This window comes from Macaca fascicularis, chromosome 15, assembly GCF_037993035.2.
Source record: "Macaca fascicularis isolate 582-1 chromosome 15, T2T-MFA8v1.1".
In the NCBI taxonomy this organism is placed as follows: domain Eukaryota; kingdom Metazoa; phylum Chordata; class Mammalia; order Primates; family Cercopithecidae; genus Macaca; species Macaca fascicularis.
Window position 1 is genome coordinate 101237178 of NC_088389.1, and position 22095 is coordinate 101259272.

Consider the following 22095-nt stretch of genomic DNA (forward strand, 5'->3'; position numbering starts at 1 on the left):
AATGGCTATGAGTACAGTATACTGCACGTACTGTTTTTACACAGCGGTAGCAGCAATATAAACTCAGGTCAGATGCAGTAGTGACAGGAAGCAGGTAAGTCTTCATACCATGCTATAGTACTCTTCTTCTGAATCTCTCTCACAAAGATTCTGTGTTCAAGTTTAGAATTATGTGGCTAACAAATATACATGCCTATATCATTCAGAACAAGAGTAACTCTGAATAAGGTGAGTTTCTTTCCCCCCGACCTCAGTTCTCAGTGTATTTTGTGTGTACACTCACCAAGTCACAATCAAGAATCTGATCCTGTTGGCTTTAAATCAGAGGTTCCACACTATTGCCTTTGGGACCGAATGCTGCTGGCAGACATGTTTGTTTGGCTAGCACAGCGTTTGGAAAGCTGAATTTGAATGTCTTTGTGGTGGGATGTGTATTCTCTCATGCCTTACTCACAAACCCTACTTCTTCTGTTGACTTTCACCAGTCCAATTCACACATTTGTGTGTTCTCGATCTGGTCCCTACACATCTTTGAATTTGCAGCCTCTCAATCTATGTGCAGATGGCTGGTTTTAATGATGTGTGTGTGGGAAGCCACGGTGAAGATGTGTAGGGCTCTTGAGATTTAGAGAGGCAAAAATTGGATGAGGTCAATGTGAACACCAGCCAGGATAGAGGCAGGAAGAGGCTACGTTGATGGGAAGATCAGGACTGGGACAAAGTCTAAATGTTTGGCTTTTTCCAAGTGGCCGCTGTTTCAGCTTACTGTGCCAGGGTCAACAAGGTATAAAGGTAATGGGGCAAGGTCTGTTGGTCTGGTGAAAAAGCAGCTAGTCTTGGACTAAGAGAAGAGAAGCAAGTAGAGGGCAGAAAGAAAGTCACACATCCAGGCATGAGGCTGAATTTCCCCCTTTGCCCCACAGGCCTCAGCCACCTGCCTCTTCCAGAGAAAGGCATGGGTCCTGATTGGCACTGACACTCTTTACAAAGCCTATGGACTTCTAGCCATACACATGTCTTTTCAGTTCCCAGCACACAAACATTGTGCAAATGCACAGGGGCCTGCAGGTTTAAGGAGGCCAGTAGACTAGGTAAGGTAAGGAAGGGAAAATTCGCCTCACTCTTATTGCCATCTGGATTACCTGGTCACCAAAATCCTCTCTTAGATGACCTGTAGAAACAGTCACATGTTGCTTTCATTAGCAGTGATGTGTGCAAGGAAATCATCACAGAAAAGATAGCACAACTACCTTCTGAGAGGAATTAAAGAAAAGAAAAAAATTGCTTTTCCTTAATTGGAAACAGCCTTTCTTTTGGTTGACTCCAATCTGAGAGACAGAATATCCAACTTGTAAAAAGAAGAGAAAGCAGGCTGAGAGGAAAGTTTTCTCTATTCATTTTAGGAGCAGTCAGTTACAAAACTGTGCAGATTGGCTCCTCTCTTTTCCAGAAGTTGAATGGCTTCTAGTAACAGTGATTTTCTAAAAGAGTAAACTCTTTAGAATCACCCAGTGCTTGATCAGACACCCAAACACACACCTCCCACCCCCAGGCTAGGCTCACCCCCAAGGTGAAGAAGCCACAGACAAGGAGGGAGGTCTCTTGTCATATCATTGGATCACACATTCACAGCGATCTGCACACCTCTGCACTATCACAAATGGACTTTTCGCTCTCATCTCTGGCTTAGCAATTTACACCCAGTAGCTCTGAAGAATCAGAAATGTGTCTTGCATATATCACATATGCACAACACCTAGACCTTGGCACACCCAAGAGGTGTTGGCTTACCATCTCTGGGTCCCATGGCTATACAACCTGCAGTTAATACTTTCTTTCATATTATTTGTTCAGTGCTTAAAAAAAGAATTTAAAAATCTCTTGGTTACTTTTTTTTTTGTTTTTAATTTTTCAAAACTGAACATAATCCCCATAGTAAGAAGCCCAACTGTTTGAGTGAATTCCTAACTGACTTAAGCGTCACAGCAGGCAATAGTAAAACGTTAAGTGCCTTAGAAAAGTCAAAAGAAATGCATAAAGCAGTACATGCATTTTGTCCACACAAAATTAAGACCGGGTTTGGAGAGAGATTACTTCATTTGTCACACTGTTATTGTTAAAGGATAGTGAGTTATAATGCAATATCTAGGCCAAATATATAACCACCTACACACTAGCATCACTTTATCTAGAAACAACATAGTGTTACTAAATGAACATATTTATAAAATACTGTACACTGCTTCTGCATGGGGTTGGCAGATGTAAACAAACAGCTAATTCAACTGGAGTTTAAATTATCATTTTAAGTTCATTTGTCATATAGTCTTTTGCATAACATGCCAGTTCATCTTTCATGAAATCACAACTTGCCTACCACAGCTCGCAGGACTCATTGGAGGATATACATCAGCTTACACACATATTTTACAGTGGTCTACAGGAACATGAAAAGCATCAAGCAGATCAGGAACAAAAATGCCCGGTTCACAAAGATGCTAAATAACATGGAATTGGGAACATAATTAATCATTGCAACATGTGCTTCTTTATTGAATGTTACAGATTTATAAATGATTATAAAGCTGTCCTGTAACGTTCATTAATACAACCACATGCTACAACTATGCTGGGTTAAACATGGGTTACATACATGTTTACATGTGTTTTATAATACAGCATTGCCCAACATACGAATGGTATAGCCTATAGATAGAGCATGATGGATGACTGGATAATATTTATCATCTTTAAAGAAATTAAACAGCCCAAACATTCAGGAAGATTAGACTGTACAGACTCAGGAAGTAAAAAAGAAAAGTACTATCCAGTTATCTACCATAATATTATCTATAGAAACCATGTTTTAGAATACATTTGAAACATTCAGAAGAAACACATTTTGTGTTTTTATGAGTACATTTTTCTCATCTGATTATTCTTATATATATATTTTAAAAGGGGAACTTTCAAAGTGCTAAATAATATCCTAGACCTGGAAACTCAGACATTTAAAAAAGTCCAGTTCTGTAAAGTGCTGTATTATGACTGCTAATATACCTTTTGGCTTGCAGAGATAACACAAACTAGTCATGACAATTGTACTCAAGCTTTCCAGCTCCTCATTCAAATCAATCAAGGAGGGGTCCTCTAACTATAAATATAAAGTATATTGGTTAAGCAGGAGACCTCCATGGTCATTTTCATAAAACATCCTTAAATTTTTTTTCAAAAGGAACAAGCGATTTAGAACAAATCATTACATATAGTAGTATATAAAAATTGGCACCTTTGAAGCAGATGATTAAACCGAAGCTATTACTTCCTTGAGCTCTCTATGACTTTATTTACGGTCCTCAGTAACTTGCTGCTCATAAACTGCTTAATTCACAAAGACAGGTAATTAATGTCCCCTCCATCAGGGATGTGGTAGAATCAATGGGCTGAGCATAAGCTGACTGCACAAGGCCACAGAATCAATGCCACATTGGTGCACAGAGAACCCGGAAATGGAAGGAAATGGACTGAAAAATAATACACATATATGTGCACAGGAAGGAAATGGCTCATGGAAGTTACACAGTTTGTGTCTACAGTCATTTAAGTTTGGCTTATATATTTCACACGTTTCACAGATGTTAGAACTTAATTTTCATGCACAACAAAAGAATCAGGTAATTGCAAGATCAGGACTGTTGAGTATTTAGTTTCCCAGTTCCTATATTTTTCCCTCTGAAACCACAATGAATGGAAACACTTGCGCTCAAAATTTCTTTCCCTCACTTCCAATCTGGCCCAGAATGAGGCCGTGGAGTTGTTTGATGTCAATGAATAATGCTTTCATCTCCTTCTTGGGTTCCTCTATAGACCCCTCAGGGAGCCTTCAGCATTGTGATTGTGCTTGATACTTAAAATCATCAACACGTTAGGATGTAAGTGCATTAAATTGGCAACATCTAATTTAAAGAACAAAAATAACAAAATCTTGGTTCAAACTCTGGTGCTGAGATTTGGCCTTCCTGAGAATCACAGAGAGATGGTCTCAAATGTAAAGTGCTTGTTACAACTATATTAACTATGAACAAACATGGTTCCTTTTCCTCATTATCAGTCAATATGGAACCAGGGGCTCATGAACCCTTTCAAGTTATATTGCAACTTTGCATGTATGTACATTTTTTTTTTTTCTCTCTGGAGAGAGGGCCTAGAGTTATCATCAGATCCTCATAGGGATTCACGACTCAAGGAAGTTTAAGAACAACTGATTTATTTTCAGACCCAGTACATGTTTGCTGAGAGGGAAATAGCCAGTGTGGGGCCCAATAAAATGTTAAGTGTTTCTAGAACAGCTGTAAATAAGGGAGTCTGGGTGTTTGTTACCAATTCACCTAAATGCCAAGGAATGAAAAAGGAATTAATTTTTTACATATGTGACGTCATCACGCGTCTTATACCTGAATTGCTTATTCAGAAGAGTTTTTATTTTGTTTTTTTATCTTATATTTAAAGGCCATGTATTTACTTGATTTCACAAAATGAAGTCAAACTTGGTGTTTTCAATTATAATTAAACAAAAGAACCAGGTAGTACCTCAGGCCAGGAACAATAGGTTGTTTTTCTTAAAGGCTTTATTTATTTATTTATTTTTATTTTTATTTTTTTTGAGACGGAGTCTCGCTCTGTCGCCCAGGCTGGAGTTCAGTGGCCAGATCTCAGCTCACTGCAAGCTCCGCCTCCCAGGTTTACGTCATTCTCCTGCCTCAGCCTCCCGAGTAGCTGGAACTACAGGCTTTATTCTTTTTTAAATATTAATGAGCCAAATAGGAATCCAAAGATTTGGGGTCAAGATTTCTTTATCCCACTTCCAATCCAGATTCTGATCTAGAAGATTATGCCTTTACTTTAGAGTCTGTAACACTAGCTGGTTTAAAGTTGCATGTCTATTCAGATTGTACTTGGTGTAAAAACTTTGTTTAGGAAAATCCAGAATAAATAAGATGTCCCGATAGCGAGTGATTTCAGACAAAAAAGGGCAGAAGGCAAGCAGTGAGTCATTTTGACAACTCTAGTTTGATATGAGAAAAAGTCATAGGAATTTTTAAAAAATCATAATCTCAACATTTGGTCTAATAGTATACTGAACTCTTTCAATGGGACTTCTCGTATATTAAGAAAATCTTTTGATTATAGTTCAAGGTGATAGAAAAGTCCAAGCCTCTTAAGAAAGCTCTTTATGTCTGTTTATTTCATATATAAATATGTGTCTCTGCATAAATGCATATACATGTGTATAAGTGGCATATACTATAGAACTCTTTATATGGTTTATTTGCTTTCTATTTTGGTCTACTGTATCTTTTTTTATAGCTCTGTCTATAAGAAAAATATTCATGGTATGCTTGCAACTGATGGCTTTGGGTTGATACCAAACTCCCAGTCAAATCTAAGGTTATTTATAGTTTTGAAACTCCCTTAAAAAGTACTTTGGAACATTTCCATAGAAAAGATACCAGCCCTTGAAAAACTCCAATTAAATTTATGCTGAGCTCAGATTAGATGGCAAAACTCTAGGTATGAAAATATCCACATATAACCATATATTCATATACAAAATGGTCATGTGATGAGTGGTGTGAAAAATTGGCGGTTATGTCTTGGAGGTGTTCAGGAGGATGTGGTGGAGCCATGCAAATGATGACGGTCACACAGCAGCACAACACACGACATGAACGGTGAGAACAGAACATCCCACATGGCAATTTCAGGCTAGTTCTGTCCACTGTTTTTTTTTTTAAGTTCAATATTACATATTCATTGAATGAATTCATTGATGACAGGTGAGATACAAAATAAATTAAAAAATATAAAATTATTTAATTACATTCATCCTGAGCTTGCTTGACTAGACTTGAACGCCCACTGTATATAATAAATCACTTGACTTTTGTTTTTTTTTAAACATCAACTCTTCTTTCATTTCGACTGCAATACAAAAAGGCATTTCTGTTCCCTTATTTTCTTCAAAAAAGGATAAACAGTTGTGGCACCAGAAGTGAATAGATAAGAGACAGGTGAACTATGACTGTTACCTTGTTTTTTCTTTATAATGATCAATTACAGAAGTGTTGGCATGAGAAGGATGTGGGACGTTAGGTAGAACTGCTTGCTGCCGGCTTATACTGAATAAAGAGGATGCTCTTCATCAGTCACCAGTGATGGAGCCAATGTGAAAAGAAAACAGAATGGAAGTTTAGAATATCTCATTGTGTACGCTGGCTATTTTATTTTATTTCGCAATTTAGCCCTGCATCCTACAACTCTTGATAACGGTCAGAAATCAACAGATGCCTCCTGGCATGGAGCGTGCTCGAATCCCCTTGTTTCCCCTGCTCTCATGGCTTTCTGCCGTGACTGTGGATACATTCATCTCTAACCCTTCCTTCTCCCTCTCTTCCCCCTCCCTGCCCAGCAAGTGTGAACATGCCTTAAATCCCCTGTGTCTGGCACTGGGTCAGATCAAATGCTTTCTTGATCTGTGGCCCAGAAGTCACCTTTGAGTTAACACCTCCCAAAACATTGCTTGTTTTGCTCAGCTAAGAATAAAGCAGGTATGATTCAAGGAAGGGGGAAAAGCTGGAGTTGGAGAGAATGTTAGGGCTGGATTCTTGAGCCTCCTGTGATGGATATTAAGAAGGTTTAGTTGTGCTTGCTTTCAAAGCTTTGGAAAGCCGATGTTCTGGACAGTCTCCTCATGGACAGGCTGTCCCCTCGGCCCTCTGGCTTGGAGGACTTGCTTCTCTGGAAGGGATTTCGCAGGCTTGCTGTGTTCCGCTGCCTGTCGAGTTTGTCACTGATGGAGAAGCTCTTCCTGGTGTGTGCATATGGCGCGCTTGGCTCCTCTGCCGAGTAGCTGTTGGCGCGCTCTATCTTGGGAACAGTGATGTTGTTGGACAGGGTTCTGTCTGAGTTATCACCCTCCTGGGAGGATATTGCAATGGTGGCTCTGCGGCCTTTGGCCTCATTCTCCTCACTGTCAGAGCTGGGGTGACTCAGTTCTGCTTCTCGCTCGGGATGGCAGCAAGATAAATCCTCCACTTTGTCTCCAAGACCTCCAGGGAAGGCAGCTCTGTCCGCAATTGCTTGAGGGGCATTGACACACCTTGTGTCAATACAGTCTGTAATACTTGTGTATTCTGCTGTTTTCACAGGCATCCCAAAGTTGGCATAATAGCTCCTTGAGGGGGAAAACATAAAGCTATGAGATTTCACGATGGGAGCCTCTTCTAGAAGAAAGGGTGTGGTGGCTAGGTAGCGGCTGCTTTTGGAACGCTCAATGGTGTGGTACATCGGAGGGTCTGAGTCCCAGGGGTTTTGGCATTCTGGAAGGTGGGTATAGTCTGAAGAAAAAGATCTAGTGTCCATGGAGGTGATGTCCTCGAAATCAATGCTCCGGCTTGGAGGTTTGTCTGTGGGTGCAAGGGTTGCATAGGCACTACTTGAAGGGGCTGTGGAAGGTACTGGAGTTGAAAAGCTTGGCTCGCCCAGCCCAAGGATGTTCATGGAATTGTCCAGAGGGTCTATATCACAGTGGAGCTCATCCATAGCAGAGACATAGATGTCTATACACGATGATGGTCTTCTGGAATCAGGAACAATGGCCAAGGTGTTGGCAGGGGCTGCAGGAGCTTTGGGTTCTTTTGCTACAGAGTGGGAACTAGTAGCCCTGTGTAGGCTCAGGGACCTTTCTTTAAAAATACTTTCCAACTTTTCTATACCACCTTTGTCTTTCATATTGACTGAATAGAAAGAATGGCTTCGCATACGGGGCATTAAGGTTGGAGAAGTTGGGGACATGGTCTCCTCACCTGCAGGGTCTATACTCTCTTGGAGCTTGAAGGTGTTCCCTTCCTGGCTGTTGAAGCTGCTCTGGCGGACAATGTAGGCTGCGTCTGTGCAGTCTGAGGAGGTCCTCGAGCGGATTTTGTTGGACTCAGCCCTCTCCAGACCTGTCAGGCGCTCCAGGGCCGTGGCCATGCGCCCGATGAGGTCTTCCAGCTGTGCCAGCCGGATGTCCACAGTCTGGAGTGAAGCCTTCATGGAGTGCTCTCTCTCGTTGACTTCCTCCAGCCGCATGGACATGTTCTCCACCCTGTGTGAGGAAGAGAGAATAAGAGTCACTCAGCCTGGTTCATCTGCTGGGGCTTTAGAGAGCAAGGATATTGCCTGACCTTGGTACCTTCAAATGCTGTCTTCCCAGAGGGAAGACAGGTTACAGGTGTCAAGAGGGGTTGGGGAGGAGAGTATGGCATTGATGCTGCGACAGAATCCCAGAATTCAAATCTTTTTGAGCTAGAAGAGGCTTTAGAGATTATCTAATCCAGTGATTTTTTTTTTTTTTTTTTTTTTTTGAGACGGAGTCTCGCTCTGTCTGTCGCCCAGGCTGGAGTGCAGTGGCGCAATCTCGGCTCACTGCAAGCCCCGCCTCCTGGGTTCACGCCATTCTACTGCCTCAGCCTCCCGAGTAGCTGGGGCTACAGGTGCCTGCCACCATGCCCAGCTAACTTTTTGTATTTTGTTTAGTAGAGACAGGGTTTCACCGTGTTAGCCAGGATGGTCTCGATCTCCTGACCTCGTGATCCACCTGCCTCGGCCTCCCCAGTGATTTTTTTTTTTTAGCTGTCAATCCCCCTTTCCCTCAATGAAATGGAATGCACAACCCTGATAAATAGGCACTAAAATGGAACAGTCCTTATTGAAGTTGAGTGGGGCCAAGTCCACCCTGGCCTAGCTGTGGTTTGAGGCAGGGCATAATGACCTAACTAAGCATTCAGTTGTTGGCTTATCAGGGTCACCCACACAATGAGAATGTTGCATTTTGAGGATTTTACCCAGAATTTTGCAATGAAATTTTAGAATCTAGCTATTTTTATTGCAATACACGTGTAAAATTTGTATTCCATGGATGGGGGTTATTTTTATTTTGCATTTATACAATAATTTTTGTTGTTATTCATGATCATCTTTTTAGAAGGTTGTGTCTCTAAAGGAATTAATATGGCCTAGTTACTGAGGCATCCAGGATTGATCTAATCTAATCCAATCCTTTCATTCATAAAGGAAAAGCAAAAATCAAGAATTTAACCAAGATTGCATAAAGCATTTTGTTGTAAACACTACAGTATCTGTCAATAAGTCAATTCTACTCCTCTCTCTGTCTCTCCCTCTCTGGTTAGCTGATCACAGATGCCTTATATTACAGTTATTGCTAGAACTCTCTATCCTCCCGTTGGAAATTCTTTTCTTTTTAAAATTAAATTAAATTAACTTTTTTAGAGATGGGAGTCTCACTTTGTTGCCCAGGGTGGTCTCAAACTCCTGGGCTCAAGTGATCCTCCTGCCTTGGCCTTCCAAAGTGCTGAGATTACAGGCATGAGTCACCATGCCCTGCCTTTTGTTAGTTTGAGACAAGAGCTCACTCTGTTACCTAGGCTGAAGTGCAATGGTGTGATCATGGCTCACTGCAGCCTCAACCTTCCAGACTCAAGTGATCCTCCTGCCTCAGCCTCCCTAGTTCTGGGACTATAGGTGGATGCTACCATGCTAGCTGTTTTTAAAATTTTTTGTAGAGACAGAGGCTTGCTGTGGTTGCCCATGCTTGTCTTGAACTCCTGGGCTCAAGTGCTTCTCATGCCTCAGCCTCCCAAAGTGCTGGGATCACAGGTGTGAACCCTGGACATTCTTAGGGGCATGGTTTGTCTCATATTCCTGTTTTCATTTCTATGTGGTCAACCTAATACCTGCCAGGTGTCAACAAATGGGTCAATGACATTTATGAACTTGATTTCAATTGTCACTCAGTCTGCCTGGCCATTTATTTAAGACAGAGGCCACATATTAAAAATAAAATCATACCTTATTTTTCACTTGCTCAAATTAACTTGGAAAGGACAAACCAAAGCCAAGTTACAATTTGAGCTCAAACTTTCACTTTTAAATGTCCAAAGACAAACCTTTTGGTGAATTTAAATGAGACCCAGGCACAACTTTTCTGGAGAGGATTAAAGTGACGTTTTCCAATCCTTCCAATATGCAAAGTAAATCGTTTGCTGATTCTTAAGGCACTTGCTGCAGGAAGACCATGGCTACACAATATGCTTCACAGTGAATGTGGGAATTAGGCTGGGTCCCTGCGGTCTGTGGGGGTGGTTGTGAGGTTTTAATGACAGCATCACTTCTATTAGGGAAGCACATACACTTCATATGCCAGAAGCAGGTTATATAATACAAGAGGCATGTGGATCTCTGGGAGACCTATAGACTTCTTAAAAACCTCCCTTCCTGCTAGCTAGGAGCATGGGGGTGTGACTCCTCTGCCTTGGGGCACATTTCTGCCTCTCTCAGGAACCCGCCACCCCTACTCTGCTTTTATCCTTCAGCTTCCCTTCACCCAACTAAAGGTCCCAGCCTGCCCTCAAGAGCCCTGCTTGTCACTTTTTCTTTTGCTCCCTCCTGCTGCCCCATGACCAACCCAGCACATCTCAGGGGCCAGGCACACTCTGCCACCATACCCAGGTGTATTCCCAGAAGACTTGTCCATTGAGCTATTCTGTATCTGGCAAACTCAACGCCATGCACTAAGCTGACACAGCTAATTCAGAAGGAAAACACAGCTTTTCCCTCTTTCACTTCATTTTGTCATATAAACATAGCCCAAGAAACTAAATTACTTAAAATAACAAGTTTATGTGTCTCATAGACTTGCAATTACTTTTTCACTATCTAGCCTATGGAGTTTGATTTTGCAAGTACTGTAGTTAAATTTTTTACAATGCAATCTGTTATATTTATTTATTTATGTTTGAGACAAGGTTTCACTCTGTCACCCAGGCTGGAAGGCAGTGGTGCAAACATGGCTCACTGCAGCCTCGACCTCCTCCTGGGCTCAAGTGATCCTCCTGCTTCAGACTCCCAAGTAGCTGGGACTATAGGTGAGCACCACCATGCCCAGCTAATTTTTTGAAAATTTTTTTATAGAGGTGGGGTCCACTATATTGCTCAGGCTGGTCTTGAACTCTTGGGCTCAAGCAATCCTCCCGCCTCAGCCTCCCAAAGTGTGGTATTACAGGCCTGAGCCACTGCGCCTGGCCAATACATTTTAAGTGTATAAAATACTTGTTCATTTAAGTCCAGAGGAGGATAGATCATGCATTTCTGTAGCATGAGATGTTTTGTTTAACATACTTTAGGTATTGGGGTCTCACTAGCTCTCTAGTGCTAGGAGAGTAATAAGAAGCAGGGTAGTTTTATTCTCCTTCTCCCTTTCTCTCTGGAGCCCAGTGTGTACGAGGTTGGTCCTGACAGAGATGAAGTTGCTGTTTTGACCTAACTGTAGTCATTGGTCTGAGTGCTGTGAAGTAGCTCCTTGCCATGGCCTGTGCTGTGGGGTCCTCTCTGTCCACATCCCACCCCTGACCTTCAGCCCCAGGATCTAACACTATAGAGAAAATTTGTAGGTGAGAGGCAGAGCTGATGCACCAACACATAACAGACGAGTCAGGACCTAAAAAGCCGTGTGTCCCTATAGCCCCAGCTACTCAAGAGGCTGAGGTGGAAAGATGGCTTGAGCCCTGGAGTTTGAGGGTGCAGTGAGCTATGACTACACCATGGCACTACAGACAGCCTGGGCAACATAGGGAGATCCTGCCTCCTTTTATTTAGTATTTATTTATTTATTTTTTCCCTGAGACGGGATCTCACTTGTCACCCAGGCTCGTGTGCAGTGGTGTGATCATGGTTCACTGTAGCCTCGACCTCCCAGGGCTCAGGTAATCCTCCACTGTAGCCTCCTGAGTAGCTGGAACCACAGGCATGCACCACAACACCCAGCTAATTTTTGTACTTTTTGTAGAGACAGGGTTTTGCCATGTTGCCCAGGCTGGTCTCAAACTCCAGATCTCAGTGATTGATCACCCGCCTCAGCCTCCCAAAGTGCTGGGATTTTTACAGGCAGAAGCCACCACACTCAGCATTGGTCCAGAGCCAGGACCTGGTTGCCTGAACGTAGGCAGTAAACTGGATACAGAAACTAAGTAAACTGGACACAGAAACTGAGTAGCCCAAGGAGATGAGAAGAAAGCAGAGGAGGTACAGGGGGAAGAGTCTCTTCAGGGAAAGAGAGAAGGTACGTGGTGAGAGCCCCAAGAGTGAGGAAGGATGATTGCAGGGTGTGGAACCAGGGGAGGGAGGCCTGTTGGAACAGGGCCAAGCAACTATTCTTGTCAAACCTTAACTCTACTGTGGGCTCTGAGATGGGCTGAAATGTAAGACTTGACTAAAACAATAATGGACTATTTTCTCCATTTTCTCCCAGAATTCTGGGTGTGAAACAAGCCAACCATTTAAATGTATGATCACTTAAGTCATGGACCTAACTGAGAGAGGTTTGACATACGGGTTATAAAAGAATTAAAAAGTCCTAGAGTCAAGGTTTCCTATGTTTGTTTCATAACTAGACTGGTTCCGTTAATCTTTTTTTTTTTTTTTTTTTGAGACGGAGTTTCGCTCTTGTTGCCCAGGCTGGAGTGCAGTGGTGTGATCTCGGCTCACCACAACCTCTGCCTCCTGGGTTCAAGCAATTCTCCTGCCTCAGCCTCCCGAGTAGCTGGGATTAAAGGCGTGTACCACCACGCCCAGCTAATTTTGTATTTTTAGTAGAGACGGGGTTTCTCCGTCTTAGTCAGGCTGGTCTTGAACTCCTGACCTCAGGTGATCCACCCGCCTCGGCCTCCCAAAGTGCTGGGATTATAGGCATGTGCCACTGCACCTGGCCTTCCTTTAATCTTTAAGAAGTTTTTTTGAGGCTGGGTGCAGTGGCTCACACCTGTAATCTCAGGACTTTGGGAGGCTGAGGCAGATGGATCACTGGAGCCCAGGAGTTTGAGACCAGCCTGGGCAACATGAGGAGACACGGTTTCTACAAAAATGAAAAATTAGCTGGGTGTGATGGTCCATGCCTGTGGTCCCAGCTACTCAGGAGGCTGAGGTAGGAGGATCACTTGAGCCCAGGAGACTGAGGCTGTGGTGAGCACAGATGGCGCCACTGCACTCCAGCCTGGGTGACATAGTGAGACCCTGTCTCAAACAAAACAAAACAAAGTTTCAATGTAATTGGGCAGGTGTCACAGATATAAACAGGCCTGAGGTATACACCAAGAGTTTTGAGTCATGATTGTAGTCACTGAGAACTGATACTGATCGAAGAATTTGGGGGATAAAAATGGAGATATATATGGATGATAAAAAACTTGTGGATAATTTAAGGAGACAGATTCCTAAAGTGACTAAGAAGAAAAGAGGCACTGCAGAGAGGAAGAGATGCTATGAGAGGAACTCCTTATAGAAATTTCCCTCTTTCATATCTCCAGACCTCGAATGGCTCATTTCTGAATAATTCAAGTGGTGATCAGAGCAGGGACACAATAGGGTGCTGGAAAGCTATTGGGTGGCCATGAGAGGAGGCCCAATAGGTGGGTGCAAAACCGCAGCTAAGATGATGACTAGCCTCTTCAGCCAGTGAGATGAGGAAAACAGCATTCAAAAGAAGATTCTAGCAGCACAGAACATTTTGACTTCCACATGCGATTTCTTAAGAATTGTTATGCTGTTTTATGGAACCTTATCTTCTTTTCTGATAACCTTGAAATGTGGTGAAAGGAAATGAGGTAAAATAACAAAGTATTGGCAGGCCATGCCTATTCTAAAATTCCTTCATCCCCTGGTGCTGGCAGTGGGGTGCATGTAGGATGAGGGCAAAAGCAATCCCATATTTCATGAACTCAATCCTGTTGGGAAAGGTTTCAAATCAAAGGCAATGATGCAGAATAGCTAAAGCAAACTCTTGCTTACCCACAGGTTGATATCTAATCTATGAATTATTAAGTCCTTTAGGGTCACCTACCCTTCCCTTTGGGTTAATTATCCTTCTCATTAACTCTGGGGAGAAAAAGAGAAACAAGTTAAGTTTAAACTTGGTTAACAGAGAGACCAAAGATCAGCTTCGGAAAAAGATATGTTGGGTGGTGGATGAAGCTCAGCTTTTTGGCTTACACTGATTCAAAAAAATATGACTTACGAATTTCATATCCCTAAGTCATTTCTCTCTGCCATTGTTATAAAAAATTATAAGTTGAATGTACTATTTTTTCTGACTTTTTTTAACTTAATTTTGTGGGTACATAGTAGGTGTATGAATTTATGGGGTACATGAGATGTTTTGATACAGGCGTGCAATGGGAAATAAGCTCATCCTGGAAAATGGGTAACTGTCCTCTCAATCATTTATCCTTTGAGTTACAAGCAATCCAATTATATTCTTTGTTTTAAAATATACAGTGAAGTTATTACTGACTATAATCACCCTATTGTGCTACCGAAGAGTAGGTCTTATTCATTCTTTCTATTTTTTTTGTACCCACTAACCATTCTCATCCCCTCTCCAATCTCCCACTACTCTCCCCAGCCTCTGGTAACCATCCTTCTACTCTTTATGTCCATGAGTTTAATATAGATTTGATTTTTTAGATCCCACAAATAAGTGAGAACATGTGATGTTTGTCTTTATGTGCTTGGCTTTGAATATACTATTAATAGCCATGTTTCTATCACTTTTTGGATCTAGGCAAAATGAGAAACGGCAAAAAACTTAATGGCTTGGGAAAGAATACTAGATTAAAAGATGACACTAGGAATAGTGCTAAATCCTTGCATTTGCTTAAATGTTGCCATCAAGGAGAAAATTCAAACCTCAAACTTCTTCTGACAAGTGAAGCCTGGCAGGTGGGGTGATGGTGGATGATCTGGATGCTTTAATCAAGAGTCTGGGAATTAAATGACTATAGGCAGGCAGATCAGGAGTGTAGGTAAGGCAGGCAGGATGTCAGACGATCGAGGCAGGGACTCACTCTGTGGCAGTGGAGAGCATGCCCAGTCCAAAGACATATTCAGGATGAATTTTAACAATCACTGCAAGCCCAGCAAAACAGCCCCATGTGGGTAGATGCCACCCACAAGTCACTGTTTTTTGAAGTATGCTTTCAATGGGTTAAAGGAACCCGAAAAGAACTCCCTACTGTGATCACCAGAAAATGTAGGTAACCCTTAAGAACCAATGGGAAATAAAAAGAAATGCCAGGAAATTGGAGATAGAAAAAACTTATCCGGATATTTAAAATTGCTAGATTCTAGAAATTATGTAAATTTGACATAAATTCTGGGCGGCATTATAAAATGGCTCAGTAGTAGGTAATTAAACAGATGGTATTTTTTGATTGCTTGAGAAAGATAAGGTTAACAGGAGACTGCATGAGATCATTATTAATCTTGCCCCTTTTTTGATAATCAAGACCAATATATTGATATAGATGCAAAATATATGTGATGTACATTGTGATTTTAGCCAGGAGGTTGACATCCTGGGCCACCTGGAGAAATGTGAATACTTAGCTGGCTAATTAACCAAAGGAGAGATGGTAGAGCAATGAGCTGATGTCATGAAAGATATTTTTCTGGAGTCATGCAGTGATCCTCTGACTTGGTTCACCTGATCTGTGCTTGTGAACATTTTGGTGAGCTATGTCAAAGATATAGTAAGTGTGGTTATCAAACAAATGATGGCCTAAAGTGCATAGGATGAAAAATTAATATACTAGATGAAAAAATCAGGATCCAAAATTACTTGAGGTGCTGAAATAATGAGCTAAAGGGAAAAAAATAAAGAAAAATTTTATGCTAATGAATATTAAGTCTTGATTCTAGGTTAAAACAGACATTTCACAAGAAGAAGTTTGAGTATATTGAATCAGCTCATGTAAAAAAAAGCCCTGGTTTAATTCATTGAAAGTGTACTCTGAACCAAAGATGTGACTTGGTTGTTAAGAATAGTAATATAATCTTATAGCACACCTAATGTGTAGGTCCAAAAATAATAATAATCACAATTTATTGAAAGCATAATACCTTATATATGCATCTTAATAACTTTTAATACTCTATAGTTAGGTCTTAATACTCCATTTTATGAATGTGAACATAGGTTAAGAGGAGTTAAGTAAGCTGCTTAAGGTCACACAGCTAGTTATTGCAGAATTAGTATTAAAATGTTGTTATACTATATTATGCACATTGTACTGTGTTCTTTCCATTATACCATGGAGAGAACTCTATATGTACTAGTCCAGTACATGGTAGGTGCTCAAAAAAAGTAAATGAATAAAGGAATTAAATCTAGGTTCTAACTACAACACAGGGAATTGAGTTTAACTTCGGCACCACATTTAAAGGATGTTGACAATTTAAAGTGCATACTTGAGAGAGTGAGCAGGGTAGTAGATGATCTGCTGGAAAGCAGGATAAGTAATTAAATGATCTTGGGATATCTACTTTGGAAAAGACACAGCACAGTGGGAGATGACAATGATCTTCACATATGCAAAACATTATTTCAGAGAGAAAAGAATTTTTCCTTCCTTCCTTCCTTCCTCCCTCCCTTCTTTCTTTCTCTCTCTCTCTTTCTCTTTCTCTCTCTCTCTTTCTCTTTCTCTCTCTCTTTCTCTTTCTCTCTCTCTCTTTCTCTCTCTCTCTCTTTCTCTCTCTCTCTCTCTCTCTCTTTCTTTCTTTCGAGGCGGTGTCTCGCTCTGTTGTCCAGGCTGGAGTGCAGTGGTACGATCTCTGCTCACTGCAGCCTCCACCTCCCGGGTTCAAGCAATTTTCCTGCCTTAGCTCCCACAAGCAGCTGGGATTACAGGTGCCTGCCACCACGCCTGGCTAATTTTTGTATTTTTAGTAGAGATGGGGTTTCACCATGGTGGCCAGGCTGGTCTCGAACGCCTGAACTCAGGTAATCTGCCCACCTCAGCCTCCCAAAGTGCTGGGGTTACAGGCATGAACCACTGCACCCGGCCTTAACTTTCAGAGAGAAAAGTCTTTTCCTGTATTCATTCCTAAGACTGGTAGCATAGGCAGTTTCTTCTCCTTTCCAGGAGGTGTTCAAATCAAGGTTGGGTGTAACTAGACAGTGCATTCTTTCAAAGTAGAGTTCCTATATCCCTTCCTCCTACTCAGGCCTCGCTCATGCCAGTTGCTCAAAACATGTTTGTTAAGTTGCCATTGGTCAGGTGTGTGGAGGAAACAACTGCTTTGGGTACAAGCAATCTGTACTCAGTGACTTCCAGAACATTTTCCAAATGTACGACGCCAGAATTTTATATGCTCCACAGTGAATAATTCAGCACCATCCTCTCCCAAGTTTGGACTTATAGCTGTCCAACTGGTTTTCATCAGTGGTTCTCAAAGTATGGTTCCCAGACAAGCAGGGTCAACAATAACATCAGTATCATCTGGAAACATTTTAGAAGTGCAATTTTCAGGCCTTACTCCAGATCTAGTGAATCAGAAACTTTAGGGATAGGAAGGGGGGCTACCCAGCAACCTGTGTTATAACAAGCCCTCCAGATGATTTTGAGACCTGTTAAAGATTGAGAACCACTGGGTTGGATATGTCTGGTCATCCCTGCTGGGATGCACACAAGAACTCAATGAGGTTACATGTTTCCTGAGGACGGAGGCCTGCCTTGTGGATCCTTAGTGTGTGGCTTACTGCCTGGCAATGGTGAAAGCCCAGTATTCACATGTTGAAACAGAATTGAACTCATAAAAGGATAGTGAGCACAGCATTTGATGGAACAGGCATCAAGAATTGGTTATCTTCAGCCAAGAGTCCACAACGCCTCATCGGGAGGGGGGGGCGGGAACCTAGTCACCAATGTTGCCTAATAGATGAAAAGCTTGGTTATTTGAGTATAATTATCATTAGTTAGATATTGTCCCAAGTAAAGCAGAGGGCATTGGTTACTCTACTGGCGCATTATATTCTAGAATTGTATTGCTCTAGATGCATCAGGGTCATTGCTATATAAAAAAGAGGAAAGACAAGGATTTTTCAGAATCAAGTTCCTATGAGGTGTTAATGATATCCTGAATATTGTATTTAGCTCTTTACATGCCACTGTGATGCAAAAGTGTGATTGAATAATGATCCATTTAAATGGATAATTATGGGAGTATCTTCATATTTCTAAGAAGATTCATGCAAATACAACCTGTATAAATAACTTGTGTTTTAAGGGTAGTGGTAGGAGGAGGAGTATGAAGCTCACTCTGGAAAGAAACTCCTTGTCCTTTAGTAGGACAAAGAGGCAGCTCTTAATGTTGTTGATTTCAAATCTCTGTTACTGGGGTTATCTAATGTGAATGTAAAATTATATTCTACATACTGTATAGAATATACACAGCTAATTTAGGTAAATTTAACCATATGTACCTTTCCAAATGTGTGTATATACATACATATATATACATATGTGTATATGTCTCTCTCCCTATCTTTCTCTCGCTCAACCAAATGTAAATAGGACAGGTGATTTCACCTGCCACTCCATTCAGAATGGACATGTTCTAGAAGATGTTTGAGATTGGTAATATGGATCTACTCTTCCCTTGGTTAGTCTCTGTTCCATTGCGCACCCCATGGTGTTTCTGTTTTGCTGAGTGCAATTTCAGTGTTGAGAGACATTATTTTTTGGCTCACTTACAAATGCAAAAAAAAAAAAAACCAACAATAACAATGATAACAACAGCATTAAAATTCCAAAACCCACACAAACAGAAGCAGCAGAATGAAGCCTGGCTTAGGTTTGTTTCTCTGGCCCTGGGCTTGGTCTTGAGGTCATCTTGGTCTTTCAGGCCCCTGTTACTCCAGAAGGTCAGCCTAATGCCTAGGACACAGGGAAGGTGGGTCTACATTCTGTCCTGGACGTCTGAGAATTGCTCACCTTGGCCATCCTCTTTGAGGATGGAGCTCTGTAATCACCCAGAAAGGTACAGGGCCCTGGGGAAGGAGTATTCTTAAAGGGTGTGCAGGCATGGGGCCAGAGGCTCAAGTGGATGTACTGTAGTTTCTTTCTGTTTCTTTTCAGAAAGAATTAGCGAAATGGTCACAATTTATTCACATGCGCTGGTGCCTGCACCTCCTTGTTCTTGTTCCTCAGGGAGGCGAAGGCTTCCTTGCATCTTAACACTCTTTTTTCCCTACCCTCTTTCGCCCCAGGTCTACGGCTTTTCTGAATTTAAAAAGCATTTCAAAGGCCTGTAGACAAATGCTTTGTAAACATGTCTGAGCAATGGGTAATGTGTCCACATAGAACAATTTCTGGGGACCACATGGTTATATGTCCATTAATAAATAGCTTTCTCAAGGCCTCAGAATGAGAAATATCTTCAGATTTTAGTTTCTTCTTCCGTTTGCCAGAAAATTGCTTTACATTATATCATCATAAAATGGTCTATTTTGCAGCAACAGATGTGTATAAAATCTGTGCATGGCTTTAGACTTTATTAGTATTGGCTGAGTACCGATGGATACTATCACTCAGTGGCATATGTGTATATACCTACTTATATAGACTGAATTCTTCAAAGAAATAAAGGGCCAGGGACAAAATATACCATTTATGTAATTCCTACAGAGCCACTAGAGAAGCCTGAAGTGGATGAGCAGACAAAATGTCATTTCATAAAAACTTGAGGTGACTGCTTTGAATCTTAAAAGCCTGAGTCATAGTGAATAAAGTTGTCAGTATGTTAGGCCTTTCCATACTATTTCTAATTTGCTTCTGCCATCTTTATATTGCAAATGCTTAAAATGTAAAGTTACACCTATGTTTTGTAATATTCTGGGTGTTCTTCGGAATAGTGGTTCCCAAATGCTAGGTTTTGCATGTGCCAGCCTGGAAGGAAGTTTTTATTAGTCTACAGCAAAATAAGAAAAATAAGAAAATGTAAGTGTATTTTCATAAAGCTAGACTTATTAGGTTTAAATAATTCTCTTTATTTGAAGATCTTGCTGTCTCTCTTTTTAATATCCTGAGGTGTATCCTTTAGACTGAAGATTTTCTTATAGCCCTGCTGGCTATACTATTTGTCCAATGAGATCTAAATGTATATAATCACTTGGTAGAAAAATCTGCTTTTATTTATTTATTTTTTTGCTTTCATCTTGTTCTATAAAAAGGAAAAACAAAACAATTCTGGGGAAAAATCCAATTATTATTTTAGCTAATTTACAACTCTCTTACTGTCATTTATTCAGAAGGTATTGGGCATCCATATAAGGCAGGCACTAGGGCTGTTGAACTCCTTTGAAAAAGACATTCAATAGTCTACACAAAACATAAATTAATGGATAGCCCAGAGTCAGGTTGAGTCTCATTTGGTTTTTGTCTGGGTCAGAACTTTCCAGTGTCTGCTCTGAGCCAGCAACCTCAGGCCTGTCCTGTACTCAAAATTCTCTTCTGTCTGGGAGGACAGCTGCTACTGCCTGCTAGAGAAGTCTAGGATCTGTAAGGCTGAGATTTTGATCTATAGACACTTGGGGCAATGTTCTGTTCTCATAAGCTCCATGATTTCTCAGACAATAACAACAAACACAAAAGGTCTGTTTTGTGACTGTGTGAATAAATTCAGTGGATAAAGCATGCCTTGGCACAACACATCTGCGGGAGGCATGTGTCCACAGAACACACCTTTCTGAAGTCACCCGTATCCTCTCATCATTAGACGAGTTGAACCGATCGTCCTTTTCTCTGAAGTATTCTTCTATGCACTGCTCTTCAAAGTCATGTACTTTCTTGAGCTCATCATCGGTTATGAAGAGTTCTGAAAAAAAAAAAAAAAGGAAGCCATGAGGGAGAGAAGTAAAAGCGATGGCATCTGATTTGTGGGACTAGTGACATTCCCAGTATAAATCCAGGTGGGAAAAGGGGCCTAGATTCCTTGCTAGGTCTCAAATGAAATCCAAATCCAATTAGGCAACTTGCATCACCATCGTCTTTCTGAACATGAAATTTATTATGGGTCTCTGAAGTTCGTCTGGGCATATCTGGTTTGCTGCAGGAGCTGGGTAGAATTAGGCAAGTTGCGAGGCCAGGGAAAAAGCTAAATCAAGGAAAGGGAAGCTATTCAGAGCATAGAGTATCTTAAAAGCTCAAAAACTTCTGGGCTGGGGGTGTGGTAGAGAGACATTGTTGATTGGCCTTACTAAAAGCCCTTTTGCAACCACATTCTCCTTTTCCCCTTTCCTGCTACTGAGCTTAGAAACCCAACACAAACATTTCCAGTTTCCCTTGAAGCTAGCAGCAACCACAAGGACCCAGTTTGGGCCAAGAAACAAAAGAAGTCTGCTGCAGGGAGGAGTGGTGTCTTGGGAAGAGATTTTATTTTCCTGATAAAATATAGAGATGTGGTTGCTTCTTTCTACAGTTTTTTACCTTCTCCTCTTTTTCCTGCCTGGAACATGAATGTGATGACTGGAGGTGAGGCAGCTATTTTGTGACCATGAAACAAGAAAGCACAAAAGGAATAGCTGAGCCTAAAAATAGCAGGACTCTGGATCTTTGACTTCAATGAGCCATCGTTGAGCTCTGGACTTTTCACTTTTTGTTAAGTGAGAAAAAGAAAACCTTATTTATTTGCGTTATTGTTAACCTGGTTTCTGTCAATAGAAGGTAAATGGATTCACAACTGATATAGCAGTAGAAAGAGCCCAGTGGAAAACTGAACCTTTAAGTGGTTTATGAATCAGGGTTGGAGGAGAGAACTGCTTTGCCAATTCTTAAATGGGACAAGTTGCTCTTCTAATCCCATGCCCTCGAGATGTGATAGGGATTGTTCCAAATATTTGGAGCCCTGGAGTTTGGACCCTCAGGGATTTAGTTTGCTGAGGTGCCTCTTGCTTGCTTTGAGACATTAGCCTGAATTTGCTTGGGGCATGGAAAGTATGAATGTAAAAGCAGGCGAGAGAAAAGAAAATACCAGAAATCAGACTGCTCTTGTCAAATATGGGAGGCTTCCTGAGGTGAGGAAGACCTGTATCACAGGGGACACTTGAGATTCACTCATGAAATTACACAGAGCATTAGCCTGGAGGGAGGGGAATGAAAAAAGGCAGTTAGAGAGGCCCTCAAAGCTCAGACGATTGCTATT

At 41.4% G+C, this 22095-nt stretch overlaps 1 protein-coding gene and 1 long non-coding RNA gene across 32 annotated transcripts in view; one reads left to right on the forward strand and one right to left on the reverse strand.

Annotated features, from left to right (window-relative positions):
* Positions 1 to 22095, forward strand: part of LOC135967469 (uncharacterized) — a 130050-nt gene that overhangs the window by 50169 nt on the left and 57786 nt on the right. The window lies entirely within an intron of this gene.
* TRPM3 (transient receptor potential cation channel subfamily M member 3) overlaps positions 4477 to 22095 on the reverse strand; it is a 903691-nt gene continuing 886072 nt past the window's right edge. For 20 of the 30 annotated variants that reach the window (XM_015437271.4, XM_015437270.4, XM_015437269.4 and 17 more), the window contains 2 exons: positions 20637 to 20769; positions 4477 to 8149 (listed from right to left, as the gene is read on the reverse strand). In XM_015437271.4, coding sequence (XP_015292757.3) covers positions 6697 to 8149; positions 20637 to 20769 — 1586 coding nt within the window. In that variant the 3' untranslated portion in view covers positions 4477 to 6696. The remainder of the gene's footprint in view (positions 8150 to 20636; positions 20770 to 22095) is intronic. The other 10 variants (XM_045374341.3, XM_074017646.1, XM_045374342.3 and 7 more) reach the window with 2 other exon arrangements.